General features: G+C 32.5%; 1 protein-coding gene across 1 annotated transcript in view; it reads left to right on the top strand.

Moving 5' to 3' along the window:
* The window catches only part of LOC106461173 (nose resistant to fluoxetine protein 6-like), a gene marked incomplete at its 3' end in the record, with an annotated part of 27672 nt that overhangs the window by 10200 nt on the left and 2788 nt on the right, over nt 1–14684 (top strand). The window contains exons 5-11 of the mRNA XM_013920969.2: nt 2340–2461; nt 3593–3763; nt 4784–4877; nt 5625–5717; nt 8769–8934; nt 10748–10827; nt 12620–12742. Coding sequence (XP_013776423.2) covers nt 2340–2461; nt 3593–3763; nt 4784–4877; nt 5625–5717; nt 8769–8934; nt 10748–10827; nt 12620–12742 — 849 coding nt within the window. The remainder of the gene's footprint in view (nt 1–2339; nt 2462–3592; nt 3764–4783; nt 4878–5624; nt 5718–8768; nt 8935–10747; nt 10828–12619; nt 12743–14684) is intronic.

Genomic DNA, 14684 nt, shown 5'->3' with positions numbered 1-14684 from the left:
CGAACCCGCGACCCTCGGATCGCAAGTCGAGCGCCCTAACCACCTGGCCATGCCGGGCCAACAGAATCGGTATTATTATTGTATCTTTAAATATGAGGATATAGTATTCATGACCTGTTGCTGTAGAATGAGCTCTGAATATTTGAATAAGCTCTACTAGTGACGGTCATATCTCACTATATGATCGGACAGGAGTAGTCCAAATTTGATGGTGGGTGCTTTTGACTAGCTTCCTTCCCTCTAGTTTAACAGTTCAAAATTAAGCATAGCTTTGCATAGTTAGCCTTTGTGTAGCTTTGTACGAAATTCTGAAACTTTTGAGCTCTGTACAGTGAATCAGGTTGATACAATGAGTTGCGTATGACTAAAGAACACAATCCGAACACTTTTCCCGTGTAGTATTTTCCTGAAAAAAAAAATCCTATTTTAGAAAATGTCCACTTTTAAAATTCTTTTTTTCAATGAGGTATTGATACAGTTAGTAATTACTAGCGCAAACAGCCGCCCGTAGGGCGCCTTTATGCTAGTAACCAAAATGATCTGCTTTCATTGTAAACTTTATTATTACAAAAATTGTAAAATAATTTTTTAACATAAGGAATATCTTAAATGTTCTTGTACATACAACATTTACAAAACATGGTAATTGTGTTACTGAAACTAGTCGATTGTAACTAATAATAAAGACTTCAGCTTTCAATATGCCAAAAACGTCAGTTTTTGTGTTTCTTACTCTTGACAATGTGCCTGAAAAGAATATATAAAAAGAAAAGTATATTAAAATTTTTGTTAACCTTAAAAATAAGATATTTGATGATTTAAAAATTCCTCGTACAATACGGATTTCTATCCAAATAATATATTCCCTTGCAATGTTTACACCTGACATTTAGTTATAACTTTGAAACTTCAATTTGAATTTCAATATAATTTGAATATCTGAAAAATAATATAAGAATCTAGGTTATCTTCCTTGTGAGTGAGCCCCCCAGTGGCACAGCGGTATGTCTGCGAACTTATACCGCTAGAAACCGGGTTTCGATACCCGTGGTGGGCAGAGCACGGATAGCCCTTTGTGTAGCTTTGTGCTTAATAACAAACAAACCTTGTGAGTGTAATGTTTTACATCAGTCTATCACCAGTAGTGAGCCGCTACAGCTTTTCCTAGTGGCAAACATCTTTCCTTTCGATAGACACTTTTGATAAACTGGCGACAGATGTCTTGAAACAGCTGGTTAAAGTGAAATTTTTGATGAGTAAACTTTTGTTTGAGGGACGTCTACTATCATACCCTTTTGAAAGCCCAAAGCATCCTAGCTCTTACCCATTGTGCTGGCTAGGGAAAATAATTGAAATCAATTTAGGATTATACAGATACAAAGCCCAAAGCATCCTGGCTCTTGCCCATTGTGTTGGCTAAGGAAAATGATTTAAATCAATTTACAATTATAGATGTAACCTTTTATTGGGTTATTATTTTGAAAAAGCTCTGGATGTAAAATTTTGTGGTAGATATGAGCAACATCAACGTTCAAGTATAATCTGGATATCAAATATATAATGTGATTTTCTCCAAATTTTTACTCTACCATAAGTACAGAAAATGGTAAAATTCGACTCCTCAGACCACACCGTTCTAAGCCCCACTAAAACTAAGCTTTTCAGTTTAGATATAATAAAATCATATTTCTAAACTCTCTTTTTTTGGGGGGGGGGGTATTATGTGAAATGATGTGTAATGTAATCTAACTGTGACAAGTATTAGCGGAATAGGTCAAATAGAACACAAACTGATATATGTTGCACTTTACAAGCCTAAAAGTTGTCTTTTAACTGAGTCTGTCATCATAACTTGGCGACTACAGCTGTTTCAAGAAGTGGTTTTCAATGAGGAAACCTCTTCTTGAGACCTCCTAGATCTTACCCACTGTATCGCAGATTAACCATGATATAAAAATGTCTACGCATATGTAAGGTTTAAGCAATTACGTGACATATCACATGATCAGTTTATTTTGTTCATGCCAAAAATGGCGTTTTCTACAAAAGTAGTCTTTTTATTAATGTCGTTAGTGTACAGTTTCATACATAGTTCAGTCTACTAGAGAAATATCAAATCCAGGGTGTAATTTTGCTTGTTTTTAAAGAGAATAAATAAATTAAAATTATCAATTTTCTTAAATTAAGTGAAAAGGAGTAAATGATTTATCACTTCAAATAACTTAAGTTGTTATTTTAAGATAAATGTACGTAATTAGACATTTTTAACATAATTATTTTATTTCTATATTATAGTAAGTAAAAGTGATAGATTTCACTTTTTAAATACCATTTTCTAGGTGGTTTAACGTCTTCCTGTTCTCTCTGATTGTCTTAGCAACTGTAGTGGAAACTGCCCAAAGATATTTCAAACATTTGGAAATGAAAAATTATATCACTGATTCAAGTAAACAGACCATGTGTAAGATAGACTCCATTGTTTCATGTGATTACTATTTCAGATAATTTAGTTTGAAAGATTCCATCCCTTTGATAAGGTTATTATAACATACAAAATGAAACATTTATTCGGATTTTCTCCTTTTATAAACATTAAGTTTTACTTCTTTTATAACATTGCCAACTATTCTTTACTCTTTAATGATTGTATATACATATGTTAAAGATTGCTATTGATGAAGGTGATATAAAATTTGAAAATACTTTTCCAAATTTTAGCCGCGGCATAGAGGCTCAGAGAACGACCCTGGGTTTTGTTTTTCAAGTACAAACTTTCAGCTCATAGCTCCTTCATCTCATGACCGATTTGAGATACAATTACAGTTTTGGACTTAGGAAGTCAAACTTTTTCGATTGATGTATTTGACTACACCCAAGATCTCATAGATTAATTTACCCTAATCGTGCCTAAAATAATTTCAATTTGAGGGTAAGCTGGTAGAGATCCTGATGAGTAATAAAATTTGAATCGGGTTATATGCGCGCCCCACGCTTGATATTGCTGGTGCACAAAAATATAGCAAATAAAAAGGCGAAAAAAAGGCTCGTACATTAATTTACTCTAATCCTGCCCAGAAGAATTTCAAGTGCTGCGGCTATTGAGGATTCCCCCTTGTTTTACAATATTCGTGTTTTAATAAGTTAATTTGATTAAGTAAAAGAAGGAAATGAAATGCAACATAGTAAATGATTTAGTATCTGTATAACTTTTTTCCAAAACATTAAATCATAAGTAACTTAACGAGTTTTATCTACCTGTGGGGTCTTGGAAACGACGTTTGGAACTGTTAGCGAAGATGAAGTTTCCAAACTCCTAGAAGGCGCTCATTATTTACAAGTTTTATGTATATGGTGTATAACAAGATTGGTGATTTTTGAAAATTTTTATTTAGGAGAAAACATACGTGTTATAGCTTTCACGGTTGTATGGCTTAGGCATTTTTGGGACAAAATAAGTAATTTTTTGTCAAAATGTAAAGTACATATAATTATAAGACATTTGAAAATATAGTAAAAATAATTACTGAAACTCTCACTATAGGGAGGAAATAGGAACAAAGGAACAATTGTATGTTTTTTCTTTCGTACACAGACAAACTTTTAGGTTTTTTTATATGCTTTTCTCTGTACACCAACGTGAGGACCACACTGACAACAAAAACTGGTAAAAACGATCTACCAGTGGTTCATGGAATGAGAGTATTTAGCATCAACTGGATTATTCTAGGAAACGTCTATTATCTTCTCTCTTACAACCAAGTGGGTAAGGCCAATGACCATTGTTTCTTCTTCACTTACAATCATAGTGGTTATCTCTTATCTTATAATCATAAGTTTAAAATTTGTTGTTTAACATCTCAAAAATGATGTGTGCTGTTTTTCTTTAAAAGTGCAAATAAACGATAAAGATTGTAAATGTACTTGTTGTTCTAAAAGTTTCACATATTTTACTATAAGTACAGTTGCAACAATATTTCTTAGTGAGAAATTTGAATGTTGGGGTACAACATTGTCTAACCAGTTAAAACATTTTGCAGTGCATGTTTGCATTAAACTATAGCATCAGTTTCAACACTCTCACTAAGCCAAACACTATTTAGTCCAGGATGTATAGTTATATACAATTACTTCAAAGGTTTCTTTAACATAAAACAAATTTAAAACTTAAATATAACCAAATCAAATCTACCAGAATAAATAGGTTCAAACAGCCAACCAGAGCGATGATGAATGGTGTTAGTTTATTGTGTTAGGTTATCACATCCACACAAACATTTTCACCAAACAACTAGATTATGATCAAACTTATGTCTAGGTATGTAAAAAAAATACATTCAAACGTCCTCTTGGAGGGAGGTGGTTGAAGTGGCCCGTAGCTTCACTAAAGTAATAATAGTGGGGTTGTGTATAGTCAATTGCTAGTTATGAAGTACTCTTGATGTGTATCTTCCATCTGAAAATGGCGCCCTCTACAACGATATATAGTTCACTGGAACCTTGGAGTTAACTTCCTATTCGAAATTCCGGGTTTCGTTTGTTGACCATTCATTATCTATGAATAAATTTATATATTCCGACTTATTTTGTGGTTAGACTTCATTAACGTGATTATCCATGTATAAAATCGGTAAAGTACTTGTATATATTTTATTATATAAGAAAGTGTATAAATAACACAGGCTATGCGTGATTCACTCATATGGTATAGTTGTTTTTATAAAGTTTAGGAATAAATGGGTTCGTTTCAGCATTATCTTAAAGGTTTGAAAATTGAATTTTTAAGGTGCTCTTCTGAAAGTGCTTGACCTGGGAAAAGACTTAGGTTTCCAGTTGGTTGTTCAAACTGTCTTTGCTGTGGATACATTCTTCTTCATCAGGTTGGTTTCTGGTATATGCCAATCATAATAATTTACTATTCTAGTGCGAGAAATTTAAACTTCTTGTTATTTTATCTTATAACAGTGTCCTCCATTGTATAAGACCGGATTTATGAAAAACTAAACATATGGAAGATGACACAGAAAGAAAGCGTAAAACATATGGAGTGTATGAGACTGTTCTTCAGTCTCCCAGTATTTTATTTTATCTTTATACAGTACAATTATTAAGTAAAACAATTTTTTTCTGTTTTGAAACTGGGAATAGCATTTTAAATATTTATTGTGTACTTTTAAACATTGTATATAAATGCCCCCCACCCCCACCCCGTAATTGGTCAGTTCGATTTTCCGCGGTGGCCAGAGCGCTGATAGCTCATTGAGTAGCTTTGCCTTGTGCCAAAATAACAACGGCAACAATAAATATTAGATATATATATATTAACCATAAATATTAACTTCTAATCTAACTAAGCAACCTTCATAAGCTAGAACTAAATATCAGCCCAGTAATGAATATGGGTAGTAAAATATACTGTTTTACGTTCTTTTCGTATAATATAATTAATAGAACGCTTTGGGTACCCTCGCTTGTAGCGGTATTTTCGACATTAATGGTAACACTAGATATTATTGTGATTTAGAATTTACAACTTTATCTGCGAATTTGAACTTCTCATAATAGAGTTCAGTTTTGATCTCGCAGTCTTCTTAATGATTCCTTTTTATTTTCCAATATCATGGCAGTGGCTTGCTGGTTACACATATTACGTTAAGAAAACTCGAAAAAAATGACGGTCGCTTCAATTTGCTGAAATTCTACATTCATCGTTATTGGAGGTAAGCATCAAAATACTAGGAGATTGTAAAATATTTGAGATCAAATTAGTATCTTTATTTCAACATTACTTCTTTAAATACAGAATTTCTAGAATGATACAACAAAATTATAATTGCAGACACCAAAATATTTAATATACTTGTCATAGGCCTAACATTCGTTAAGCCTTTGTTAAGTACGGCCTATATTCAATAAAGATATAAATTTATACTGTAACTTGTGTGTACGTTTTTTGCTTTATTTTAGTTTTTAATCGTAGACACTGAAACCTCTAAGTCCACTAGTCTTAGGCCTAAAATTAGTTAAGGCTTTATTAAATACGACGTATATTCGATAAAGGGATAAATTAATACTGTAACTTGTGCATGTTTATTGCTTTAGTTTAGCTAGGGCTAAACTTAACCGTACCTAATATTACCAATAAATAAACTTATAATGTTATTCTACGACCTAATGTTAGACCTTTTTAAAACTTTGATAAACTTTTAGTTTGCTGTTCTACAAAATGTCTACTAATATATATTTACATTCTCTCTTTTTTACCTTTGTTGAAATGAAGCGCGCGCGTATTTTCAGGACATACAAAAACTATGAATTATTATAATAGATAGGAGAGACCGCAAAACGTTTGCGGTCAAATTAGTATCTTTATTGCAACAATACTTTTTTAGATACAGAATTTAATCGCAAACACTGAAATCTATAAGTCTACTAGTCTTAGGCCTAATATCATTTAAGCCTTTATTAAGTTAGTCGTATATTCGATAAACGGATAAATTAACACTGTAACTTGTGCACATTTTTTTGCTTTAGTTTAGTTAAGCCTAAAGTTTACCGTATTTATTATTATTAATAAATAAACTTTTAATGTTATTCTACGACCTTATGTTACCTGTGTTACGTCTCCGTTTGTTAATTAACTTTCCGTAACTTCGTTCCCACGAAACTTTAGCGACACAAGTCCTTGCTTAATAAAACTGGTTTATTCTTTCCGAATACAACTTTACGATACACTTATTTTCAACAATCGCGCTAAAACAAACGCTATATCAACGAACGTCAACAATACTTCTGACGGCAGTTCAATTACTCTCTATCTACACACACATTATTTCACCGTCACGTTGTCACCCTCTTTTATATACCAGGCAACCCAAAAAACTAGTAAATACTAGAGCATTCGCCAAGGTACAGGATAGTTCTAGAATATAGGTGGCGCCACACCAGTCACGTGACCTCGATGATGCAACACCTGTTTAAACATTTTTATAAGGTTTTAATATGTTGTACAAAATGTCAACTAAAGTATATTTACTTATGCCTTTTGTTTACATCCGTTGAAATGCACGCGAATTTAGATAGTAAGGTGCGCGCTCATTTTCAGGACAGACAAAAACTGAGTATTATAATAATAGACGTAGCTACGAGCGATGTGTCTGAAAAAGGTGCACAGTTTTGTTGTTAACCATAATTATGTACTGTATAATTAGTCAGATACATTATAATTGTATCACGTTTATATATCTATCTATATAAATGCTGTATTAATGTTATATCTGTAGGAAAGCGATAATACTCCATATCTTCCACTGAATTTTCAGAACAACTGGCTTGAAAAGAAGCTACATCGTACACATATAACACACAAAGAAAGAAAACATAAAGTACAAAAATAATAAACTCCAACTCACACTATCACAAACTCAACCTACTAGGTGCTGCCTGCAGCAAAGTGTCCTGTCTTCATTGGTGTAAAGTTTGATTGCAAAAGGTGTTGAAATTCTCATGATGATACGAATTACAAAAGTAAACCGTAAAATAATAAATTATTTAATCCACTATTCGGGTGCCCTCGATGGTAACTGTATTTTTTTTTTTTTACATTAAAAGAAATATTGGTCTCACTTTGTCCGATTGTATTAAAAGAGTTTGAAGGAGATTAACACAATAAATAATATTTAACCAATGATCATAAAGACAATGGCTAATACAGTATGTTAACACGTTAAAAATCAGTTACTTTGACACACAAACAACGTAACTTACAAATGTCGATAAGTAATGACAGTCATGTACTCGCAACATCAGGTTTCTAAAATATACTACATTATTAATGACTTCTCCAAGTTTAAAGAAACTGTAAACTCGCAAACTTCAATGACTGCTTGTCCGGTAATACCCATGAAGGAAATGAGAATAAATGATGGTGGGTATGTAACTGATATATTTAATAAAATCTATTGTAGGATCAATAAGTCTGGTTACTCTTGGGGTAGTAGGAAGAGTAGGCTCAATCGCGGAGCCCTCGCCCTCCTACAAATTGCCATATGATGAGGTATTAGAAATGAACTAAAAACCGCTCTGGTATAATGAATTTGAAAACAAAATTGGGAAAACTTATACCACAAAAAATGGCTAACGTTAAATAGATGTTTCAATATTCACAACGTTTAGGACTGGAACGCCTTTCCTCTGGTGATTATTTAGCCTCTTTACTAGGCTAGTCCTGTTCTCTTTTTGAAAGCTATATTATTAAAACATACAATAATAGCCAATTGTAATAGAGTGCTAACAAACACCAAACAACGTTAATAATAAAACTCTTTATTTGTTTTTTATTATGTATTCTATACAAAAAAGTCGTCAGACATTACTAGAATCTAAAAAATGTACACCACTTAAGTCTCAAAGTGTTACTTGGTAGATCCTGAAGGTGGTTCTTAAAATTTTCTTTCATACATGTTTCAAAATATACTTTAAATTATGAAAGAACCGTCTAAAACCAGATGAATGAGACTTCATGGATTTCCATAGTCTTTATTGACTTAATTGCTGATTGAGTGCCTTCCTTCTGGTCAGTAGCTCAAAATTAGTAACAGAATTAGTTGTATATAAATACACTCGCTTAAAATTTCAGGTAAATGTTAGTGTGTATAGTTGTCTTCATTTGTGTTAACATTAGAGTTAGAATTGAGAATGTTTAAGTTTAGTTTATCTATTGCAATCAAACAAAGTAATAATTGTTTACAAAAAATTATAACTTATTTAAGGTTAACACCGGCGTTCATCTTGGTGTCTGGAATAGTCATAGTGCTACCAGTCATAGGAAGTGGACCCATCTGGCACGAGAAATTAGACGTCGTTGCAAAAGGCTGTCGCAAAAACTGGTGGACCAACCTGTTGTATATTAGCAACTTCCTCAAACCAGAGGACATGGTTAGTAAACATTTGCATAGACTGGCCTCGTAACCCAAAAATATGTAGCAAAATAATGATCAACAACATTGTAAATACATTTGCTGAGAGTAATATAATATATAACCTGATAAAAGTCGATAAAATTGCCAATCTAATAGTGAATAGGAGAACCTACTTGACGATAGAGTTGTTTAACATGTTAACTCATGTATACACGTACCAGGAAGGTAATAAACCTCACTTGTAACTAAACACGAAAAAAGTTACATGAACAGAGTGACGCTTACACTAAGTTCATATTGTATAAAAGATAGGTAAATTTCAGAACAGAAATAAAAACTCATAGTGCGTGTGTGTGTATATAATGCTCAGACAGTTCTGTGAATCTAATAATCATCACAGACTCCGATACCAGTGGCTTCTAAAAATACGAACAGTAGTAACTTTCTAAAATATTTCAATTTGACTGAAAAGCTGGAAAGAGATAACAATAAGAACTAGCTGAGAAGGAACGTTTCCATCAATAATGACTCGCGAGAACAGTTTAACGTCATGTGTACAAATATTTGACTGAAAATTTGGCAAGTATTGACAGTAATAATTGACTGAGGAGAAACGTTACTTACACTAATGACTTTCTACAACAGTTTAACGTGATGTGTACTGATATTTGACTTAAAACTTGATAGGTATTGACAGTAATTACTAACATTAATTATTTTCTGAAATCAGCATGAAACTGTAAATATTTTAAAGGCACAATCCCGACAATAGAATTGATATTACTCTACACTGGAAATTCTCGACGCCATTATGTTCTGTATAAAGAAGTGAACTTCATCTGATAGATACCGGTATGCAGTATCGCTAAATGATTTTAGAAGTACGAGTGCTAGCACAAAACCTTTTTAATCAAGCTATAGAGTTATAATTGGAATGTTCAACCTTAACGACACTTTACGCATATATGCGCTAAACTGCTATTTTAAAGGTCCCCAAGGTTCAGGTATATGGGGGCCTTAATTTTGAAATACTGACCAGAAGAATAGCGGGCAGCTAGTAGTACCCTCTTCCACGAGAACTTTGTCCAGCTTTAGCCACCGAATAACAGGCTTACAACGTGCCTACAGTTGAAAGTGTGTGTTCTGTGGCGCCAAGTCTTGAACCTTGAAACTTTAGATACGCAGCCCCGCACGTTAACCATTAGGCTACGCCTGGCTCATCAAATTTAGTGCAATTTTTAGAAAATTTACAATGCTGTTAAAACCGAAACTACTTTAAAAATATAATTCCATGGATTGCGTGCGTGCGAGTTCTTGGGCACTTGTTCTGAAGGTAAGTTACTGAGAACTGGCATGAATTTTCCAGAAATTTCTCCTTTCCTGTGTAGACATGATGAACGACTAGTTTTGACTTACATGCTAATAGTTAAAGCTTGTGAACTTGACAGCAGTTACATCCCGAAATCATAGCACTTAATAGTTGTTAAAAGTGATTAGGTACTTTCTGTGTAATTTGTGTAATCCTGATCGAAATATACGTCTTTTATTCGTTTTTGGTTTGTACTCTTTTTCAGTTTTTCTTATCTGCCATTTTTAATAATAATTATTTAGTCAAAGTTAAAAACTACCACGCTGATAGCCAATAGCAAAGCAAGGTATATTTTAACCAGAATTAAATATATGTTCAACCAGGAATAATATTATCACCTTTCTCATTCTAGTCTAAGTACGCTCTTTATAAAAGTTGTATAGCTTTTGAAAAATATGCGGTAATAAAATGTAAGGGATATCTAAACAATGTGATATACCCTTCTTTCTGTTTTCGGCAGTGTTTACCCCATGGATTCTACCTGGCTTGTGATATGCAGTTCTTTCTTTTGTCTCCAGTCATTATAATGACTTTATACCGGTAAGTCAGTTTATTACAGTTTATAAGTACCCCAACTTAAGGAAACGTCATCCCAGATAAGACGTGACGTAAACGTACCAACTGTACTTAACATAGTTGTTACGTGATATTTGTACTGATTAAATAACGCAGTAAAAAAAACAACAACAACAAAGCAATCATAACAACTCAGAAAAAAAGATATGACGCACTAGTAACTATGTATAGTAAGCTAACTTTACATTTCGTATGACAGTTTTGAAAGTAAAAGGGCATCAGTTGAACGTGATAAACACACAATGCAATGTTTTAAAGTAGAAACATGCTGCGTATACTTCAAGCTGTGTCTATTGAAACATAGAACTATAAACACACGATACAATGTTTTGGAAACGTAAATCATGCTGTATATATTTCAAGTTGTGTCTATTGAAACATAGAACTGTAAACACACAATACAATGTTTTGGAAACGTAAATCATGCTGTGTCTATTGAAACATAGAACTATAAACACACGATACAATGGTTTAGAAACGTAAATCATGCTGTATATATTTCAAGTTGTGTCTATTGAAACATAGAACTATAAACACACGATACAATGTTTTAGAAACGTAAATCATGCTGTATATATTTCAAGTTGTGTCTATTGAAACATAGAACTATAAACACACGATACAATGTTTTAGAAATGTAAATCATGCTGTATATATTTCAAGTTGTGTCTATTGAAACATAGAACTATAAACACACAATACAATGTTTTGAAAGCCATATGCATAAACATGCTGCGTGGACTTCTGGAGCTATCTATTGAATCCTCGAACTGAACAAAGGTGATAACTGGAGATAGATTAGGCGTGCATGCATTAAAGATATTTAAATTGAGATTTATAGTATCAAGTGTGTCACAGCCATAAAATGACCACAACATTTACTTTGGATTAAGTATTAATTGAGCTAGCATTTCCATAAGCACTTTTAAAAGGCAGATATGACTGAAAATTTTACATTAACACCAAGAGACTGAACATTAAGAGGAATGTGCTTATTTCCATTAACTGAGGATTAACACATATTTACCGTTTTGAAATGATGTAAAGAACTGAAAAGATGTAATTGAAATCAAATTAGTCTTCATTATACGTACAAAATTACGTTTATTCGTATGGTGTTAAAGATACAGAGAAATTTGACAATTTTATTATAATCATTCAGTTCACCATAAAAAAATCCATTTGGTCTCTCTCTCTGTCCGTGTACAAATTTGGGACTTTAATATGTTGTGACAGGCATGGGCGTCCGCAGAGATTTTTTTCCGGAGGAGGGGGCAAAATAATGTGAAATTGTGAAGCGAATAAAAAAATTCATATACATATGCTGAATGAATAAAGAAATAATTATGTTTCTCATTTTCCATGGGGGGGGGGGGCAAGTGCACTCTTTGCCCTCCCCTGCGGACGCCCATGGTGACAGGTACTAATACTGACGGCTTTTGGTAGTATAGATTAACAAGAACTACAGTCGTTGATAAGAGTTAAATGTTATTATTTTTAAAAGGTATGATTAGGACTTGTATATAAGTCATATAATATAAACAAATATTATTTAAGCAGTATATTTTTATGTTATGCAAGAGAACATGACTACAAATAAATAGCTAAACAACAATATTTTAGGACTGAAAATGTTTACATTTTTATGTAAAATTCTGAAGATTGGTAGTTACCTCACACGTTTTTTAAACTTTTCAATATTAAGTTTAATTTTATTAAGTTTAAAGGAGTACAATGTGAGTGATTTTCTTCTCAGAAAACCATTTGTTGGGAAGCTGTTGCTTGGTATAGGAACTTTCGGTTCAATGTTAACTGTAGCTCTTCTTACTCCTATGTTCAATCAGATGCCAACCTTACTCTTCAGTATATCCGAGTTCAAGTAAGTAAGACATGAGTATTCGGTCATTGAATACATCGTTAAGCACCATTGTTGCACATATTCTGCACAGTAAAGTACCCAAGTATAATATAAGTATTCTGTAAAATGAAACTTTGAAGTGAATAATTTATAACCACTTTATTAAATAAACTACTTAGATAATTGAAACAGTAGCACCCTATGGAAAAAATTACTTATGTATGCAAGAATATAAGTAACTGATGAGTTAAAGTATTCACATCGTTAAAACTGTAGCACCCTATGGAAATAATTAGTTATGCATGTAAAATATAAGTAACTGATGAGTTAAAATATTCACATCGTTAAAAATGTAGCACCCTATGGAAATAATTACTTATGTATGTAAGATATAAGTAACTAATGAGATAAAATATTCACATCGTTAAAACTGTAGCACCCTATGGAAATAATTACTTATGTATGTAAGATATAAGTAACTGATGAGATAAAATATTCACATCGTTAAAAATGTAGCACCCTATGGAAATAATTAGTTATGCATGTAAAATATAAGTAACTGATGAGATAAAATATTCACATCGTTAAAACTGTAGCGCCCTATGGAAATAATTAGTTATGCATGTAAAATATAAGTGACTGATGAGATAAAATATTCACATCGTTAAAACTGTAGCACCCTATGGAAATAATTAGTTATGCATGTAAAATATAAGTAACTGATGAGATAAAATATTCACATCGTTAAAACTGTAGCACCCTATGGAAATGATTACTTATGTATGTAAAATATAAGTAATTGATGAGATAAAATATTCACATCGTTAAAACTGTAGTGCTCTAAGACAAAGATTATTGACGTAAGTAGATAATAAGTATAAATTAAAATAATGTGAGAAAACCACTAGAAATAACAGAAGTGATCAAACATCTAGTACTCTGTAGAATATACTAAAGTAAAGCCAGATGAATAACCCGTACTGGTACTGAAAACCCTTTAAAAACATAACAGCATAAATACGCAAAACAGAGCGGGTGGCCTAGTGGTTAGCGTGTCGGACTATGAATCTGAGGGCTTACAGTTTGCATCCCGTTCTTGCGGATAAACTTGCGCTCCGCATTTTGGGGGCGTTGTTGTGTTATAAGGGAGACAGTCGAATTCCATTATTTGATTATAGTAGCCCAAGAGATGACAGTAAAGTCTGACGACTAGCTGCCTTCTCTCTTGTCTATCAATTCGAAATTAAGGACCGCTAGCGCAGATAGCACATATATTTTTGCGTGAGTGTCCAAAACAAACCAAGTCAAAAACATACAGAACAGTAACGATTAAAACACCCGAGTGAATAAATGACTTAAATATGTAACTTATATTACTTAAGTGCTCATAACTCTAGTGCTCCTAAAGGGAAGGAAACAATGGCACTCTTTTATAATAAAACTACTGTCATTAGACATCACTACTCCAGGATTAAAATATTTATCCCTCTAGAAATAAGTGAAGCACTAGTCCCCTGATAATTAAAATACCTGATATGATAAATTACTTTAGTCCCCTGATAATTAAAATACCTGATATGATAAATTACTTTAGTCCCCTTATAATTAAAATACCTGATATGATAAATTACTTTAGTTCCCTGATAATTAAAATACCTGATATGATGAATTACTTTAGTCCCCTGATAATTAAAATACCTGATATGATGAATTACTTTAGTCCCCTGATAATTAAAATACCTGATATGATAAATTACTTTAGTTCCCTGATAATTAAAATACCTGATATGATAAGTTACTTTAGTTCCCTGATAATTAAAATATCTGATATGATAAATTACTTTAGTTCCCTGATAATTAAAATACCTGATATGATAAATTACTTTAGTTCCCTGATAATCAAAATACCTTATATGATAAATTACTTTAGTTCCCTGATAATTAAAATATCTGATATGATAAA

This window comes from Limulus polyphemus, unplaced genomic scaffold (assembly GCF_000517525.1).
Source record: "Limulus polyphemus unplaced genomic scaffold, Limulus_polyphemus-2.1.2 Scaffold909, whole genome shotgun sequence".
NCBI classification, from domain to species: Eukaryota; Metazoa; Arthropoda; class Merostomata; order Xiphosura; family Limulidae; genus Limulus; species Limulus polyphemus.
Note: the sequence above shows the minus strand (reverse complement) of the source record. Positions and strands in the feature narration are given on the sequence as shown.